At 58.5% G+C, this 17,602-nt stretch overlaps 1 protein-coding gene across 1 annotated transcript; it reads left to right on the top strand.

The window, feature by feature from the left end:
• Positions 1-3,381: 3,381 nt before the first annotated feature.
• Positions 3,382-10,291, top strand: LOC109434846 (cytochrome P450 11B1, mitochondrial). The gene is made up of 9 exons (XM_019712174.3): positions 3,382-3,815; positions 4,095-4,250; positions 5,799-5,998; positions 6,101-6,304; positions 6,556-6,710; positions 8,220-8,386; positions 8,759-8,837; positions 8,945-9,142; positions 9,362-10,291. The coding sequence occupies exons 1-9, from the start codon at positions 3,577-3,579 to the stop codon at positions 9,473-9,475; spliced, it is 1,512 nt and encodes a 503-aa protein (XP_019567733.2). The 5' UTR covers positions 3,382-3,576; the 3' UTR covers positions 9,476-10,291.
• Positions 10,292-17,602: the final 7,311 nt, after the last annotated feature.

Here is a 17,602-nt window from a genome sequence, read left to right as displayed (position 1 = left end):
TAAAATGGAGCAGGAGCTGCCGTGCCAGGGGAGCTGCTTTGCCCCTCTTAGTCCTTAAACCTTTGGAATGTTGAAATGGCAAAATAACCTTTGCACCAGATCTTAGCAAACGTGTGTCCCCAAGAGCTGTTTGCAAAGATATCAAGAAAGAAGATATGACTCCCGGACAGATGACTAACGGGCTAAAAATTAAAAACATTGGTTAGACTTAGCAACTGCATTAACTTATCTGCAGCAATAGCAACACCTTCCTTCTAGGATGTCATTGCCTGCCTTTGTCTCCGCATCGGAACACTATTTGGGTTTCTTTCTGAATCCGTGCTTCCCAAATAGCTATTCTTATTGATCTCAAGTAACTGCTTGTGCCTCTCATTTTGACTTTTATTTGTAGGTTAACATATGTAAAGTACAAGTTGTGGAAAGGTTGACAGTCACATGATTGAAAACTAGATGCCAGGCAAATATTGACCCAAAGGAAACATCGACACCCATGATGTTTCGACAAGAGACACAGTGTGTTTTAGCAACAAGGTGAGGGCCCCCAGGGGCAGCCAGCCAGTGTGGGTTCCTCCTGCCACCTGCCCACTAGGCCACCTAGAGGAATGGAGGGGCCAGGGCAGCCACAGGAGACGAATGTGTCTCACAAGTCCTCGGGCTTGCAGAGGTTTCTCAAGTGACCACCTGGAATAGAGATACATCAAGCGTAGTCGAGGGCATTAGGAGAGATCTCCACAGAAGAATCACCCACTAGAGAAAGTGTCACTTCTAAACACCTGCCTGGTTTAGAGAGTGTGAATTCAGCTCACGATGGCAACATTGAACAAAACCTTTCTTACCCCTCTACGCTCCACCTCATCTCAAACTGACCAGCAAGCTGGGTGGCAGAAGGAGAGAAACAGGAAGAGGCAAAGGCTCACGTGCGTGCGCACACACACAGACACACAACTACTGCTCGCTCCGGCCTGACAGAGACCCAAGCTCAACCAATGAGCTTTGCATTTTTAAACGTGGAGGACAATAGGGAGAATATGACCAAAACCTAGAATCACAGAGGTTGGAGATGATCGGGGAAGCAACAGGAAGTGCAAAGGCACAGAGGTGTGGACCTGCCTTCAGTTCCCAGAAAGCACCTGGGGTCCACGGTGTCACCGAGCCGAGTAAGAAGGGGGCACAGGCAGCCGGGCAGCAGCAGGTGTCTGTGCAGAAAGGCTGTGGTCAGGATGAAATGCATACATTTGTTCAAGAAGATTGGCTGACCCTTAGCCCAGGTCAGCCCTGTGATCCGTGAGGCCAGGCCAAGATCTTGGTCCAGCAGGGCAGAGAGCTGTAGACGGCCTGCCCGCAGGCTGCACTTGGAATCCCTTTCTTTCCCGAGCTGCCCACAGGAGCCGCACAGACCACCCTGATTCAATGCAGGAGCTGCAGGCCATTTTCTGATCCACTCTCTTTGGTGTATGTTTTGCTGGTTGGTTTCCTGAGGTTTATTACACTGGAGCGTGAGCTCCACGTGGGCAAAAGCTGTGTGTCTACTTGGAGTCCTACTGCATTTCCCCTGCCTCAACAGTAGTGTGAACCTTCCTGGTGACCGTGACCTTGGGGACATCCACCATACGCAGGTCGCCTTGCCCTGTGACGCCTCTGACCTGTGTTCTCGTCCATACAACACCAGCACACCCTCACCAGAGTGGAGAGCATCAGGGCTGGGCACTCTGCATGCTTGGGGGGATGTGCTGGGCCCTTGCCCTGCAGCCGACACAGATTTCCTCCCCAGGAGGCCCTGCCAGACCTATCGGGCCGCAGCGCGGCACAGTGGTGCACAGAGAACCCCTCACCTGTCTTCTCTGGTGATGAGGTACTGTGAGAAAGCCCTTCTGGCACCTGCCTGTTGGCTTCAAGGCTGGGGTTCTGGGAAACACCGGGAGTCCAGCACAAGCACAGCAGCGTTTGGTGCTGGCACCTCCATGTCACAGCTGTCTCCGCAGTTCCTCTGGGCAGGAGAGGGAGGCTTCGGGCCGACCTGTATCTCCATCTTCCTTGGGGCAGGCACATTGTGTGGGGACATGGAAAGCTGCCGCATGTCTATAGCCCCAAGAGCCCCAGGAACAGACCGGGAGAGGCCAAGAGGGTGTGGGTGGAGGGCACACAGCCAGGGTGGCAGCGTGAGGAGTCCAGAAGGCTCGGGCGGATGCACCTGCACGTCAGGGCAGGCTGCGCTCCAGCCGCGTGCCTGCCCAAGGACGGCTGTGACAGCATTTGGGGCTGAGGTACATCATACATCTCAACTGGCTGAAGAGGCCTTGGCGGAGTCTGACTCATCACCCTGGCTGAATAGTCCCCAGGGAAAGGTCAGGAGCGGGCGACGGATTAAAGTAAAATAAGAAACAACACTCAGATCTTGGGTCTCCCTGCTAAACCCACTCACACCCTCCTTCCTGCCTCCAGAGCCTGAGCCGCGGCCCCCATCGCCCCATCCCCAAATCAAGGCATGTAGGCGCAACTGTGGAGCACTGAGGAGCCAGGCACTAGGGCCCCCCGACACGCCAGGGGCCTTGGGAGTTCATAGAACCCCTGGGCCTCAGTCTCCTCATCTGAAAATGGGAACAATGACAGCGATACCCACCTTGTGGAGGAATACTGCCAGGCGTCGGTGAGAAGACAGGGGACCTCACACATGGGCCCTCCCTCCCAGGCCGGCTGTGCTGTGTGCCTGCTGGAGAGTCCCGGCAGAGTGGGGTGCCCCAACCACAGGCCCCAGTAATACACTTCATCTTCCTGCCCTTGGCTGCAGCTCTGAGTCTGCACCCCTGACAGCTGGCTGTAGGGTGAGCAAGGAGGGTGTGGGCCCTTGGTGGACACTTAGCACAGGGCCTGTGTGGGGCAGGCCTGGGCCAAGGCAAGCTGTACCACTAGTCTTTCGGCCTGAAGAGTGGCTTGCAGGCCACCCCACCAGTGAACCACATCTCCTGTGTCTTCACTGCTCCTTAGCGGAACCAGACAGACAGACAGGGCCCTGGCCGCCTCAGTGCCATCCCCAATTGTGTCTCTGGATTCCCCTAACTGCCCCAAGGGAACCGAAAGTCCTCGCTGGGAGGAGCCCTTGCTGGCCTCTGGCTCCACTCCCCACAACCAGCATGAGGCCTGGGGAAGCGTCGATAGAACGTGCATGTTAATGGAAGGGGCGCACAGCACCCCACTCCTTCCTGTTCTGGTCCTTGTGGAAAGGAGATAAAAATATCCAAGGCTCCCTCTCATCTCTGGATAAGATAAGGGGCCCATCCATCTTGCTCCCTTCATCCACGGAGAGGACAGAGAGGCCTCCTGTCCACCCCAGCCCTATTCAGCCCCCACTCCAGACCCGCACCTGCTCTGGACTCCCACCCGCCAGCAGGCCTTGCGTAACTGGGCGCCATCTATCTCTTTCCTCCTCCTTTGCCTGGAGGCCTCCGGCCCTGACCCCTGCCCCGGGCCTCCTGGCCTCGTCCAGGGACACTTTGTCCCATGACGTGATTGGTCAGCCTTCCGGGCCCCCAGGGGAGATAAAAGGATTAGGCTGAGAGGGAGTGGAGGGGCACTGGCATGGCGCTGTGGGCCAAAGCAGAAGTGTGGACGGCAGGGCCCCGGCTGGCCCTGCGCTGGGCGCGCAGCCTGGCCACCGGAGCGGCTGCGGCCCACAAGGCCGTGCTGCCCTTCGAGGCCATCCCCAGGTGTCCAGGCAATAGGTGGCTGAGGCTGCTGCACATCTGGAAGGAGCAGGGCTTTGAGGACCTCCACCTGCAGATGCAGCAGATGTTCCAGGAGCTGGGGCCCATTTTCAGGTAAGGCTCCCCAGGGGCCACGTCGGCGAGAACACTCTGCATCCTCTGTCCCCACCACCTGCTCAGTCCTCCCAGGGGGCCTGCTCCCTTCAGCAGGCGGGTATGGCTCTCCCTGAAGACGGAGCAGTCCAGGGCTTGCGGCTGACGGACGGGCCCCACACACGAGTGGGAGAGGCTCCAGGTGGACAGCTGGAGGGTCTGCCTGCTCAGGGCCACAGTCGGGAGATGGTCCGGATTGGGGAGGACAGCCCCCGGCAGGGCTTGGACTTTGTCCCTCAGGTACGACGTGGGAGGGAAACACATAGTCCTCGTGATGCTGCCTGAGGACGTGGAGAGGCTGAAGCAGGCGGACGGCTATCTACCCCATCGGACGGTCCTGGACCCCTGGCTGGCCCACCGACAGCATTATGGGCATAAATGTGGCGTGTTCTTGCTGTGAGGGCGAGTCTGGATGAGGAGGGTGGGGAACGGGCAGCCTAGGAGCAGAGACAGGCAAGACAGGGATGAGCTGAAGCAGGCCTGCCCTACCCGGGCAGGTGGAGAGAGGGTGAGCACAGCTCCCAAGGAGTGCCCACCCCAGAGGGTCACGTGTGCCCTGGGCTTGGAGGGGAGCAGGGCTAAGCCAGGGACCTGAGCACTGGCCGTCCTTTAGCGTGAGAGGAAGAGGCAGCGGCCATTTGGGAGCACCCAGTCTGCGCGGACCTCGTGGGGTTCTCTTGCAGGCTGCTGGGTTTCTGCCCTCCTACAGGTCAGGAAGCCAAGGCCTGGAGAAGCGGCGTCACAGGCCAGGGACACACAGTAACGTGTGCTGGAGCCCGAGGTTCCAGGCCGCAGTCTCCGCGAGGGGTCCCGTGGATCCTAGAGTTGAGGCAAACTTCCCTTAGGTGGGGAGAGTCCTGGGGCCGGGGACATGGCGGACTGGTTGCTGATGGTACCTTTGATCAGAAGCTAAGCTTTAAGTGGGTGCCCATGTGGGCATGTGTGTCTGTCTGGTGTGCACCTGTCTGTGCCTGCCTGAGTACATTTGTTGTGTGTGAATACGTGTGTGTGGTTGTTATATGTGTGTGATGGATGTCTTTTGCCCATGTTGATGTGCTAGTATGTGCTCGTGCGTGTTGTATGTGTGTTTGTGCATGTGTCCCCACGTGTTCGCATGTGTGCATTTCTTGCTTACTTTGTGTGCATGCATGTGCTTTGTGTGTCTGCATGTGCATGCATGTTTTTGAGTGCGCTGTTTCTGTCGGTGTGTGTTTTCACATGTTCTCTGTGTTCATGCACAGGCGTGTGTGTTTGCACTTGTGTGTGCTCTGTGCATGTGTGTGCCCGTGCCTGCCGGCGGCTAGCCTTGGGAAAGCCGCTAGTCATGCTGGAATGTGGCCGAGAATGCAAATCCCCCTTGTCCCCTGGGGGACATCCGAAGAGTCCCCAGGTGCCTGGGCTCCGTTTTGAGTATGTCATGAGCGCTATGATTTGGTTCATGCCATCGAGGAGCTGGAGACCCCGTAGGTAGAGGGGTAGGTGCCACTGGCACAGAGACAGCATTCTCAGGACCTGGGAGGGTGGAGAGATGAGGGTCACTCAGGGCCACGGTGTGAGCAGGGTGGGCATAGCTCGACAGGAGGGCCAGCCTCCTTCCTCACAGAAAAGGTCTCCACACCAAGGGAGGGCCTGGATGGGCGATGTGTGTACCCGGCACACAGCCTGCAAGTTGGCATGAGCACACTCAGTGAACCCATGTGGCACGTTCAGGCAGAAGCCCAGGTCTCAGCCCCATAGCAGACTTGAGCGCCCTTGGCCCGGGGCAGTAAGGCCTCCCCAAAAGAAAGTGGAGCAGCCGGGGCTGAAGCGCAGGCTGCCTGCCCTTCAGAAGCAGCAGGCAGCTCCCTGCCTCGCTGTGTCCCTTTGGGGATGAGGAAGATGCGTGCAGAGCTGGGGGCCAGATACCGACTCGGGCTGCCCTGCAGCTCACTATCTGTGCTACAGAAATGGGCCCGAATGGCGCTCGGACCGACTGCGGCTGAACCCGGACGTGCTGTCGCTGCAGGCCGTCCAGAAGTACCTCCCCATGGTGGACAGCGTGGCGAGGGACTTCGCCAAGATCCTGCTGTCCAAGGTGCTGCAGAACGCGCGAGGGAGCCTCACCCTGGATATCCAGCCCAGCATCTTCTGCTACACCATAGAAGGTACAGGGTCCCCGAGGGCAGCTGCCGGGTGGGGAGCTGGGCAGCCCAGGACCAGGGCCAGTGCTGGGCTGCCGTTCACTAAGCAGCGCCCCCTCCCTGCAGCCAGCAACCTGGCCCTTTTCGGGGAGCGGCTGGGCCTCCTGGGCCACAGCCCGAGTCCAGCCAGCCTGAACTTCATCCATGCTCTGGAGGTCATGTTGAGGACGACCGTGCAGCTCATGTTCATGCCCAGGAGCCTGTCCCGCTGGACAAGCCCCAAGGCGTGGAAAGCGCATTTTGAGGCCTGGGACTACATCTTCCAGTATGGTGAGGGCAGGGACCGGCAGTGCTGTGTGGCAGGGACACGGGGGCCACTCGGGAGAGGACGGAGGCAGTACACAGGGCCATGGCTTCTTCTCAGTCCTCAAGAGAGTTGGCAGTGAGGCAGCGCTGGGCGGGGCTCATCCCAGGCCTTGGGCAGGAGATGGAGACGGGGTGCTGAGGGCTGCCGGGTAGGAGGACGACGGGAGGCAGTGCCTCCCAACACCAGGCCCAGGGCTCTGTCTCTGTGTCCACAGCCAACAATTCCATCCAGAAAATCTACCAGGAGCTGGCCCTTGGCCGCCCACGGAACTACAGCGGCATCGTGGCCGAGCTGCTCCTGCATGCAGACATGACCCTGGATTCCATCAGGGCCAGCTCCATCGACCTCACTGCTGGGAGCGTGGACACGGTCAGGCCAGCCACCAGCCCTGCCCTTAGAGCATGGAGCCTCCTGAGTGCAGGAAGCCCTCCCGTGCCAAGTGTCTCCTGCATGGCCCTCCCCAGTCTGTGCCTCCAAGACTTCTAGTCTTAGCCCTCAGCTTCTGAGCTGACGGAAGGCTCTGAGTGGAGTGCACGTGGGAGCAATTTTCGAAGGGGAGGGTTTGTAGTTACTCGCGTGGGAAGCCATGCTCCAGGCAGACTGCACAGTGACGAGGCCCGGGGACATGCTGCAGCACAGGCCACATTCAGACCATCAGGGTTTGGGAAAGAGGGGAACGGCCGACACACAGCTGGGCTGCAGCACAGGGGACCCTGCCCGGTGACAGAGTTCATTTGGCTTTCATTCAAGATCCTGTGTCGGTGACAGGCTGATGACAGGAAGGGCAGCATAGTGCTCCAGCTAGAGGGAAGAGGAGATGGCAACACAGCACTATGGGCAGGATGGGCCCTGGGGTGTGGCGTGCAGCCAAAGCTTCCTCCCTCTAGACCCAACCTTCACCTGCCAGCGTCTCTGAGGGCTGCTCTGGGCCTGGCACCGGGATGCTGTGAGAGTCACAGACCCCTGGGAGAGAAGTTCCCTGAGCAGAGGCTGTCATGTGGCGAGACAGCCCAGGGGAGGACATGGGCCTCAGTGGGCAGCTCTGGGCAGGCTTCCTAGAGGCAGAGGACTCACAGCTGAACATGGAAGAACCACACAGAAGTTATGCATGCCATGAAGAGGAGTCAGGGAGGGCAGCAGCCCAGGGTGCAACAGCAGACAGCAAGGGAAGGCAGTGAGGCTGAGCAGAGGGCAGATAAGGGCAGAGAGGTCAGGGCCCCTGAAGGGAAGGGACTCGGGCACCAGGCCTGCAGCCAAGGTCAGAGGACGCCAGTGAGGGGGCATGTGGGGCAAACTTTTGCTCCCTAAGCATCCCTCATGTGCCACAGGGCATAGCATGGACTGAAGCAAAGGAGCAGCAGGGAGCCGCTGTCACACATCAGGGGATGCCAGGGCACGTTGCCATGGGAATGGGGTTTAGGAGCTAATGTCTCCCAGATCTCAGACCGAGCTCGGCTGCCTCGCCCTGCACATGGAAATGCCCGAGGAGGAGGGACTGGCTGGGTCTGACCTGGCTGCAGATGCCCAGGGGAGATAACCCTCTGGGAGTAGATGGACTTGGGGCCCCAGATGCCCACCCCAGGTAGAGAGCAAGGTTGAGCCCCTCCTGGAGCCCAGAGGAGGGTGAGAACCAGGCCTGAAGTGACAGGAGGAGGCCTGGGTGTTCCCTGAGACTAGGGATGCCTTCTCTGAGGGACGCAAGGAGAGTAGAAGAGGTGGGTCTTGAGGTCTCAGCATATCCTGCTCTAGGTATGCACATCACCGTGGGTCTGAGACAACCTGCCCCCAGGGGAAGACCACCTTCCTGGGAGGGGTGCCCCGGGGGCTGAGGTGCATGGCCTGTGCCCAGGTCTGAGCCCTGCACCATGGCCCCTGCAGACGGCATACCCCTTGTTGATGACCCTCTTTGAGCTGGCTCGAAACCCTGATGTGCAGCAGGCCCTACGGCAGGAGACCCTGCTGGCTGAGGCCAAGATCTCTGAAAACCCCCAGAGGGCAAGCACAGAACTGCCACTCCTGCGGGCTGCCCTCAAGGAGACCCTGAGGTAGGTGTGGCTCCCTGAGCTGGCCTGCGGCCTGGGAAGCAGCACTCACAGGCAGATCCTGGGCTACCAGCAGCATTGCCCAAGGATGCATCGCCCCCCCAGCACCTCCTCTTCCTCTCTGTAGAGGGATGGGCACTTTGTCCTCTGGCATCCCACTTCTACCTCCTGGGTGCCGTCCTGGGCCATGCCCTCCTTGGCCCAGGGCTGCTCAGGCTGGAGGAGCTTTGGCTGAGCTCATGAGGGGCAAGGACGCACCCAGTGCCCAAGGGACCTGTGAGGGCGCAGGAGCTCCCTTTGGCTGGTGTGTCCTGAACTAGGAAGGCTGCAGAAGGTCCTCCACCTGAGGACCCTGTCGGATGCCCCCATCCACAGGCTGTACCCCGTGGGTATCTTTGTGGAGCGGCAGGTGAGCTCGAACGTGGTCATGCAGAACTACCATATCCCGGCTGGGGTGAGTGAGGCCCCACAGCCCCTCCAGCAGACCCCAAGCCTGCTTTACTTCTCCCACGGGGCAGCTGACCCTGCCTTTTCCCCCACCCCACCCCACCCCTTCTGCAGACACTCGTCCAAGTGCAACTCTACTGCCTGGGTCGAAACCCCGCCGTGTTCACTAGGCCGGAGCGTTATCATCCCCAGCGCTGGTTGGACAACAGGGGCTCGGGCACCAGGATCCCCTCCCTGGCCTTTGGCTTTGGCCCGCGGCAGTGCCTGGGGCGGCGCCTGGCGGAGACCGAGATGCTGCTTCTGCTGCACCACGTGAGCGGTCTGGGCGGGGCTGTTGGGGTGACGCGGTTGCATTGGACCGGGATTGTGGGTGGGGACGGGGCGGGGCGTGCTGGGAGGCCGGGCTGGGGACCACAGGCCTCTCCTTTTGCTGCGCCCGCCCGCGTAGTAGGACCCTGGCAGGAGGGGGAGGCTGGGCCAGGACTATGGAGCTGACCAGCTGGCCAGGCGCAACCCTCGCCTCTGTCCTAGGTGCTGAAAAACTTCCAAGTGGAGACGCTAACGCAAGAGGATATAAAGATGGTCTATCGGTTCATACTGATGCCCTCCACCCTCCCACTCCTTACTTTCCGGGCCATCAGTTAGTCACATCACCAGAGCTGCACTGCTGCGCCAGCCACACCACCATCTCCCACCCCCTTCTGCCTGACCCCAGGTCACCCGTTTTCTCCAATGGGTCCTGCTTCCTGAGCCACGTCACTGTCCAGCCAGCAACTTGCACAGATGGAACAGCCCAGGAGCTCGGAGGCCAGGCCTTGCCAGGATATGCAGCAAAACTAGGGCAGAGCTGGGGACGATGTGGGCCCTGGTTATGTGCCCAGTCCCTTCTCAAGCAAGGAACACAATCTGAGGGCCTGTGACCCCCTTGTCACCCCAGCACTAGCTCTAGGCCCATCATACCTCCATCTAAGGGGCTTCTGACCCTGTCCTTTGACTCTCTGGACAGTCTCATATGCTCTCTGTAGTCAATTCTTCCCCCAAGCGCGAGAGATGACACTTTAGGTCCCCTGTCCTGCTCGTTGCTGTTTCAAATGCTGTGCTCCTTGTCTGCAGTGCTCGTGCCTAGGGTGGACCTTCAAGCTGTGGTGTTATTTATCCACCTGCCTTTTCTACTCAGTCCACGTGGGCTCCTCCTGGCAGTGCCAGTCGTCTGTGATTGTGGCTGAACCTCCCAGCCAAGGGCCTGGATAGGCCGGTCAGCAGCGGTGTTTATGAGAAGAATGGCCACAAGGGAGCCAACTTAGACATCTGGGCCAATGGTCCCCATCTGAAAGCAGAAAGGATGGTGAACACCATTGGCTAGCATCAGGGTGACTACAGAGAAGCCTCTAGAAGAAGAGGATGAGAACACCTTAGCCACGTGCAGGCTCATGCTCCCTTTAATAAAGCCCTTTGTCTGAAGTGCCAGCTGCCCCTTCACACTGACCCACAGGAGAAGCGCCACGCTGACCTCGGGGGTAGAAGAGGCTTTGAACAGCTGAGAGCTGACTGGGGTCTCCTAGCTGGCAGGAGCCAGCAGTGTCCCACACCATTAAGGGCCAGGTGACACCCACACACACATGTAGAAAGGTATCGTGGAGGCAAGACTAAGTGGAGAGGTTGCTCCATTCTCCCTCCCCACAGCCTTCTCATCTAATGAGAACCAGGCGCTCAGTTCACACCAAGGCAGTAAGACAGGAGGGGCTGTATTCCGGCTGCACCAGCCCTGCCAGCCCCAAGCCGTCGATGGCATCCTCTTTGGTCCCCAGATCCCTTCATGAAGAAAAGAGTTTGCACACTCCTCACCATTCCTCTCCATCACAGCAAAGGAGACCTGCTGAAATGTTTTCTCCCTGACACCCCCGCCCCCGTCCAATCTGGTCTAGGGCGTAATTCTGCTGCCCTTCTCCGCGCCCTCCAGGTCCGCCTCCTACACACTGGGTTCCGCTCCCCCACGAGAACCCCAAACCACGCAGCTCCACCAAGCCTACTCCCTGCTGCTTTTAAAACATTTTTAACTTTTCAGTTTGAAATCAGTTCATACTTACAAAGAAGTTTCAAAAATAGTACAGTTCCTGTACTTCCTTTGCCCAGCTTCTCCAAATGTTAACTTCTTACATAACCACATCTCCAAGGTCAAACACGAGAAATTAGCCCTGTGGCCAGACTCGCACAGAACCCCATACAGACCGTGTTCACATCTCCCCCGCTGCCCACCAGTGTCCTTTCCTTGGGTCCAGAGCCCAGGCCCAGAGTTGGCACGGTTTCTTGCATCCTGCCCACTGGTCCCCTCGCGGGGGGCCGTCCCCGACCCCATCTCGCCACTGTATACTCACTCAGCTCACTCGCAAAGGTTTATGGCCCACCCATAACTCTGCCCATCTCTGCCCCTGGTTGCCTCACCCCATCCTCAGCACTTCTCCCTCTCCCCCACCTCTACCTGAGACCTTGACAACTCGTTGTCTGAGCAGCCCTCATGGCTCACGGGGAGGCTGGCATTAACACAAGTCTGTCCATCTCTGAATGGACACCAGGGCCCTGAGTTCCTTCAGGACGGGAGCTAGCTGGTTCACTGCTGGATGTGGGAGCTCCTTGAGGGCGGGCGAGGGACCAAGGGGAATGCCCAGAGATTGCCTGGCTCCATGCTGTACCCCAACTCACACGCACGCACACACAAGCCTCCTGAGCCCATGGGCACAGTGGACAACACAGTAGAGTCCCCGGGTGTGGGCATCTGTGGGGGCTCCCACGTCAGGCTGTGGAGATCCATGAGACTTCCCCCTCTGCACAGGCTCGACCTGGTGGGTGGCCCGGGCCCATCTCCTATGGCCCAGGTCAGTTCATTTCCATTAAACATTCACTTCCTTTCTCAAACTTAATGCTTTAATTACATTAAAAGTGCCTGCTCCCTTTAAAAAGTCCTAAGAAGTCATCCGAAAAATAAACATCCGGGACTAGGGGTGTTTTCGGTGCTTTCCGAACTGTGGGTGGTGAAATTGGTATAGTGGCTTTTGATTTGGTGTTTAATGAAAAATAGAGTGAAATGAGGTAACCCTAGGTAGAACGGAAAATATCGAGTGCCCCCCATAACCAGGATTTATATGCATTGGTCAGAATGACAAATACATTTCTTACCATGGGATTTTGGCCAAATGCATAAAAGTGTGCTTGCTATGGCATGAGTCTACTGGAGGGGTGGGAGGGATCCCGGCCTCCCCAGGAAGAGGACAACTGTGGCTGGACCGGGTGGGGTGGTGGCCTGTCCTTGACCATGGTCATTGGATCACCGACCAAGGTTGGGCCTCACCCACAGCCTGAGTCCCACCCATGGCCCAGAGAGAATTCTCCGTGGGGACCCAGGCTGAGGCCTGGCCCAGGGGTGTCAAGGACCTAGGGAATCTCCCTCCTCTTGCCAGATCCTTAAGTCATGAGTGAGATGCTCAAAGTGCCATGACACATACAGTAGGTTAAATATCATTATGGCAAAGCCATTTCTAAAAGATTTCCATCTTCCCTTCTCTTGCATGGAATCCAAAGGAGTCCCTTGGAGTGACACCCTGTGTGAGGAGTATTTATAGCAGCCCAGTCCTTCGTGCCAACGCCCCTGCCACTCCCTCCACTGCTGATCAGGGACAGGCGCCAGGCCTGGGCCAATAACGCCAGCACCTTCCTGCTCTTCAGTGGCCCCCAAGTCCTGGCCACTCTCCAGCTGCTCTCCATCCCCCACTTCCTCCCCCCAGAACTCCCTCCTGCCCTCCCCGCTTCCAAGGGCTCTGCAGGTATCCCATTGGGGCCAGAAGGCTCTGCCATCTCACCCTTTCCTCCTCCCTTATCCTCCATAGGCACCCCTGCCAATGGGCTCCTGCATTTCTCTGTCTCCCTTGCTGTCTGCTTCCCAGAGAACCCAAACTGACATCCTCCCTGCCCCTCCCTTCCGAGTCCTTCCTCTCTCCTCCCTGCCCTTCCCGAATGAAGTCAGCTGGGGCATGGGATGGTATAGGGAGCCACCCAGCGGGCCCTGTGACCAAGGACAAAGAGTATGCAGGGAGGAGCATAGAGGTGGCGGAACACCTGGCAGTTCCCCTCTCAGAGGACAAGCTTTCTACTCCAGCCAAATGGCCAAGGGGCAGGGCGTGAGGACAGCCTAGTGACTTGCTTCTTTCCCATTTGGGAAGCTGAGGAGTGAGTTTTCTGCACTTCCTGGTAGAATTTTACAACCAAGCTAGTCTGCAAAGGTCTGATGCTAGCAGGAAATGACAACTGAGTCTCCTGCACGAATGATCCTGACTTCTCACTCCTGGGGCTCACAGCTGTTGCCCCCTGCTGACCGAGTCAGGCAGCCGCAGAGCACACCATTCCATCCCCCCTCAAGAGAGCCAGGTCCGACGTGGACAGGGCTCTCGGAAAGGTGCTGGAGCGCAGCCAGCTCTGCCCAAAGGGAGTCTCCTCTGATGGCACCCCGCTGGCCGGGCTGAGGGTTTTTAGAACTGTGTTGATGTCAGAGTCCAGGGTGAGTCTGCTGAAAGCAATGGTCTATGTAAGCGGCACCTCCAGCCTCTGGCCATTTAGAGTCCCGGTGGCCACAGATAACTGATTTCAGACCCTCAGGTGGCACAGGGTCAGTTCTGGCCTTTGCTGGCTGCTTTCTGTTGGAGGAGCTCAGAGCCACACACGGCTCTCTAGCCTAGCTGGGCCCCCGGAAAAGCTGCCGCGTCCCGGTGCCAGTGCTTGACTGGGCATCCACTCCCCAGTGCAACAGCACTGTCCCCACGGAGGGGCTCTTCCCCACGCTCAGGACACCTTGTGAAACTTGAAGCAAGTTTGCTTGTGAGAGGGGAGGAACCCTAAGACTCAAGTTGGGAAGGTCATCTATGCCTGGCGGGAGTCACTGACCCGGGCCCAGGGCAGGGACCGCCTGGAGACTTCTGAGATAAAAGCAGCTACATGAAAAGAATGAAGCTGGCCTGTCCCCGGGACCGTGTGAGTGAACCCACTTACTGTCCAGGAGAATGGAGAACCGGTCGGCAGGACTGCCCACAGCCTCCCGCTGGACTGGCGGCGGCCTCTAGGTCTGCAGCAGGGTGTGTTTCCAGCTCCGGCCACCAGAGCGCGCTCGAGGGCCGCAGGAAGGGAGCTAGCACCAGGGACAGGGACGCGGACACAGGCCCCGCCCTCAGGCTGGCCTGGAGAGCGTGCTCACCGAGGCCTCCAGGGCCCTCCCAAGGCCACTGCCGGTGTGCAGGAAGCCCCGGGGCTGCCGAACCCCTAGGAAGGCGGAGAACTTGGTGGAAAGTGGGGTCGGGACGGCCCCTGCCTATCTGAGGCGGGAATGCCGGACTTCAGCCTCATAGGACGCGGTGTCTTTCCCATGCACTGGGGTGGACGGTTGGAGGGGCACTGCTGTGAGGGAGGCCTCTGGCCCTCTGTGTCTCCATCAACCACCCACAAATGTCGGCCTCCAGGTCACCAGCCCCAGCCGGCCTCTCTGGACCACCATCTCCAGACAGGTAAGCCTGCTCTGCGACCTGCCACTTTCCTACCTCCCTAACCAGGAGACACTGACAAGGTAGGTCTCCGCTCTCAAGATCCTTCACGTCCTACTAGGACAACCTATCATGAGGAAAGGTGTCTTCGTTGCCTTCTGGAAAAAGTACTCTGACGGACTGGAACATGTTCTCGGCTCCCATTGCAGGGAGCCTGACGTTGCTAACTTACAAAGGCCAGCTCACCCCTTGCGGAATGTCACAGGGGCTGCTCCACCGGCTGCCCACGAGGCAATTCAAGGAGGGTCTCCGGTTGTGCATGCAGAGAGCCTGTGGCCTTGGTATAGAAAGGACCTAGGAGACCGTAGTCCCCCGCCCCTCCTTCCTGCAGTGCCATCTACAAACATGGTGCTTCTAAATTCTCAGTTTGTGGCTTCTTGTCCCCACAACATCATCTCTGAAGCTGCATTCCCATTCAGATGTACTCATCCAGTTATTTATTCAGCACCACTACACGCTAGGCAGTGTTCAAAGTGGGGGAGAAGTGCCAGGTGCTTCCCTGACAGGAGGGGGCGGGGCCTCACGTGGGAAGTTGGGGAAGATCTCTCTGACATGCGCACCTGAGCAGACAAGTGAGGGCACAGGCCAGGGATGTCTGGAGTGCACTTCCTGCTCCAGGATTGGGAACAGCTGTGCAAAGGCCCTGAGGTGGGAGTGTGGGTTAGAGGAAGGGCCTGAGGCTCCAGTGGTTGGAGCAGAGGCTCTGAAGTCATGGCAGCGCTTGGGCCTGTTTTCTGAGAGAAGCGGGGAGCCAGCCTGAGAGGAGTGTACTGAGGCTCCACTTTGAGACTGGGAGCTGGGCCCGGAGAAGTCAGGTGGGGAGCTCAAGGTCACACAGTCAGCACACCCTCACAGGCTCCTCAGGCTGCTGCCCCTGCACCCTGGGCCGCCAGACGGGCCTCCCTCCCAGCTAGGGACGAGAGCAGCGGGGGCCCTGCCCAAGGCCTATGTGGCCCAACCAAGAGACATGGGGGGTGAGGGAACAGAAATTCAGGGGCCAAAGGGGGTCGTTCCAGGGCCTCCTAGACCAACCTGGCTAGGAGCAAGCAGCCTGGGGAGGGGCAGTGGGTGCTGCAGGTGGTGTCTGGGCCCTTTGCAGGAGGGCAGCACCAATTCCTAGGAAGTGTTCGTGTGGGGAGACACTTGGCCAAGGCCGCACCTACCCCTCCCACTGGGTCCTGCTCAGGACAGGGGCTGTGGGGCAAATTAGGAGAAGCCAAAAGCATTGTGCTGGGGGGTGGGGGAGGGGAGCATCAGCAGTTAGAACGCGAAGCCCAAAGAACATGAGGACCCAGGAGCTTTCCAAATGGGTGGCTAAAGGAGAGGGGGCTGGCAATGTGGAGGGACCAGACCCGCAGGGGCCTTGTGTGCCCCACACGGAGCCTCACTCTGAGAGTGGGAATGGAGCCTGCGGCCTTTCCAGCAGCCAGCCCTGCCCAACGTGTGCCCGGTGTAACAGAAAACCAGATGAGGTGTCAAATTCCTCCTGGATACAACCCTGAAATCCCGGAGGGATGGCAGGCCCTGACCACCTTCTGGACATCCCGAGAAATCATGTTCTGCCTGGGAAAGGCGTTCTTGGGACAAGCAGTGCTTAGAAAGCACATCCTTAGGCAGGGACTGGCCCAGGTGAGGACAGACTAAAAGCACAGGATGCTGACAGGGGACATGGGACCACAGCCGGACCTCAAAGACAGAGAAAATCAGTACAACAGGGGGCACGGTGGTTGGGTGTGACACTGCACCCCCAGCCTGGACTGGAATGTGCTGCGAGTCCTCCTGTCCACCCCGGATGAAGCCTGGGTGCCTAGGCTGCTCCAGGTCAGAGCTTGTCAGGTCACCTGAGACCCTGTGAGGTGGAGAGAGGAAGAGAAAGTTCCAGCTGTGAGCCAACCTCACCCTGAAATTCCCCACCCACATCAGATGTCTGAGATGCCTCAGAGGGGAGATCACCTCGCAGTGACCCCAGGTGCCCACTTGGTGGCCACAGCACTCTGGTTCATCACAAGACTGCTGGCTCCTGTCCAAGGAACAGCCGATGGCCACTGTCACCAGGCAGCTTCCAGCAGAGACCCAGGTAACCAAATCTCCTACATGCATTCCTAACAATGTGTGTGCCAGGCCCAGGTGGCCAGACGACACACCTGGCGAGTTCAGACCTGCCTCCCAAACATCTGAGACCTAGTTACAGGAGTCTTATTCCCCACAGCAGAAGCAGTGGTGGGCAAGCAGATACCTGGGGTGTGGGGAGCAGGTGCACAGAGAGTTCTAACTGCCCCATCACAAGACACAAGAGCCCTGCAGGTGATGGCCTGCAGAATAAAGCCTGCGTCCTTGGGACTCCTAGGGTTTGTGACACATGGGACTGGAGCACAAGGTCCTGCTGGATGCTCTTCCTGCCCAATAGAACAGCCTACTGCACGGCTGTGTCCCTGGTGTAGCAGAGCCATCACCCCGAGAGCTGCGGAACCCCCACGGATGTCACCACACCTCAGCTGAAGACATCTCATGATACAGTCTGCTCCCTGCCTTCAGCATCCAAGGAAGAGGCCCCTACAAGCTTTCTCAAGCTGATCTTTCCATGCTCCCGTCATCCCACATCACAGATCATACAAGGAGCTGATCCAGACCCTGGAACTCTGCAGACACAAGGGTTCACTTATACACACACTCACACCCATTCACATTACACACTCACGTACACACTCCACACCCATGCACACCCCTCACATGATACCTAATGGACTCCTAGCCCTTGCCCACAGGACTAGTCACTATCCCAGGGTCCCTTTTCTCACCCAGCTCCATCCTGGCCATCCTGCCTCAGCCCCCCCCCCCCGCCCCTTGCATCACCCCCACCTACCCCGTGAGTATAGTTAAGAAGCCCCTTCTCCTGGGGCCCTCTGTCACTGTTCAGAAGGGCGGAGTGAAAAGGTCACATGTGACAGCTCCCTGTGACAGCTCCCGATAGGACATGTGCTGTAAGAGTGTGAAGTGTGAATTTCCCAGAACACACAGGTGGCAGAAACACGCAAACCCACAGAGGGGGCTCTGCAGCAAGAGGAGGAAACTACCAGGGGTCAAGTGGACGGCCCACAGGCACACATGAAACATGGCCAGAAACAGGAGTGGGCTTGGGGTATTGCTGGTGCCAGGATGTTGCATAGGGCAGGACTGGCTGCTGGAAAGG

This window comes from Rhinolophus sinicus, chromosome 6 (assembly GCF_057876585.1).
Source record: "Rhinolophus sinicus isolate RSI-liver-muscle chromosome 6, RSI-T2T, whole genome shotgun sequence".
NCBI lineage: Eukaryota > Metazoa > Chordata > Mammalia > Chiroptera > Rhinolophidae > Rhinolophus > Rhinolophus sinicus.
This window is presented reverse-complemented; position numbering and strand designations above follow the sequence as displayed.

Bases quoted from the DNA above. Each gene is read 5' to 3' on its own strand.
- LOC109434846 (XM_019712174.3), top strand. From the start codon at position 3,577: ATGGCGCTGTGGGCCAAAGCAGAAGTGTGGACGGCAGGGCCCCGGCTG. The intron at 5,999-6,100 runs GTACAGGGTCCC...CCCTCCCTGCAG, and splicing joins CTTCTGCTACACCATAGAAG to CCAGCAACCTGGCCCTTTTC. The intron at 6,711-8,219 runs GTCAGGCCAGCC...TGGCCCCTGCAG, and splicing joins CTGCTGGGAGCGTGGACACG to ACGGCATACCCCTTGTTGAT.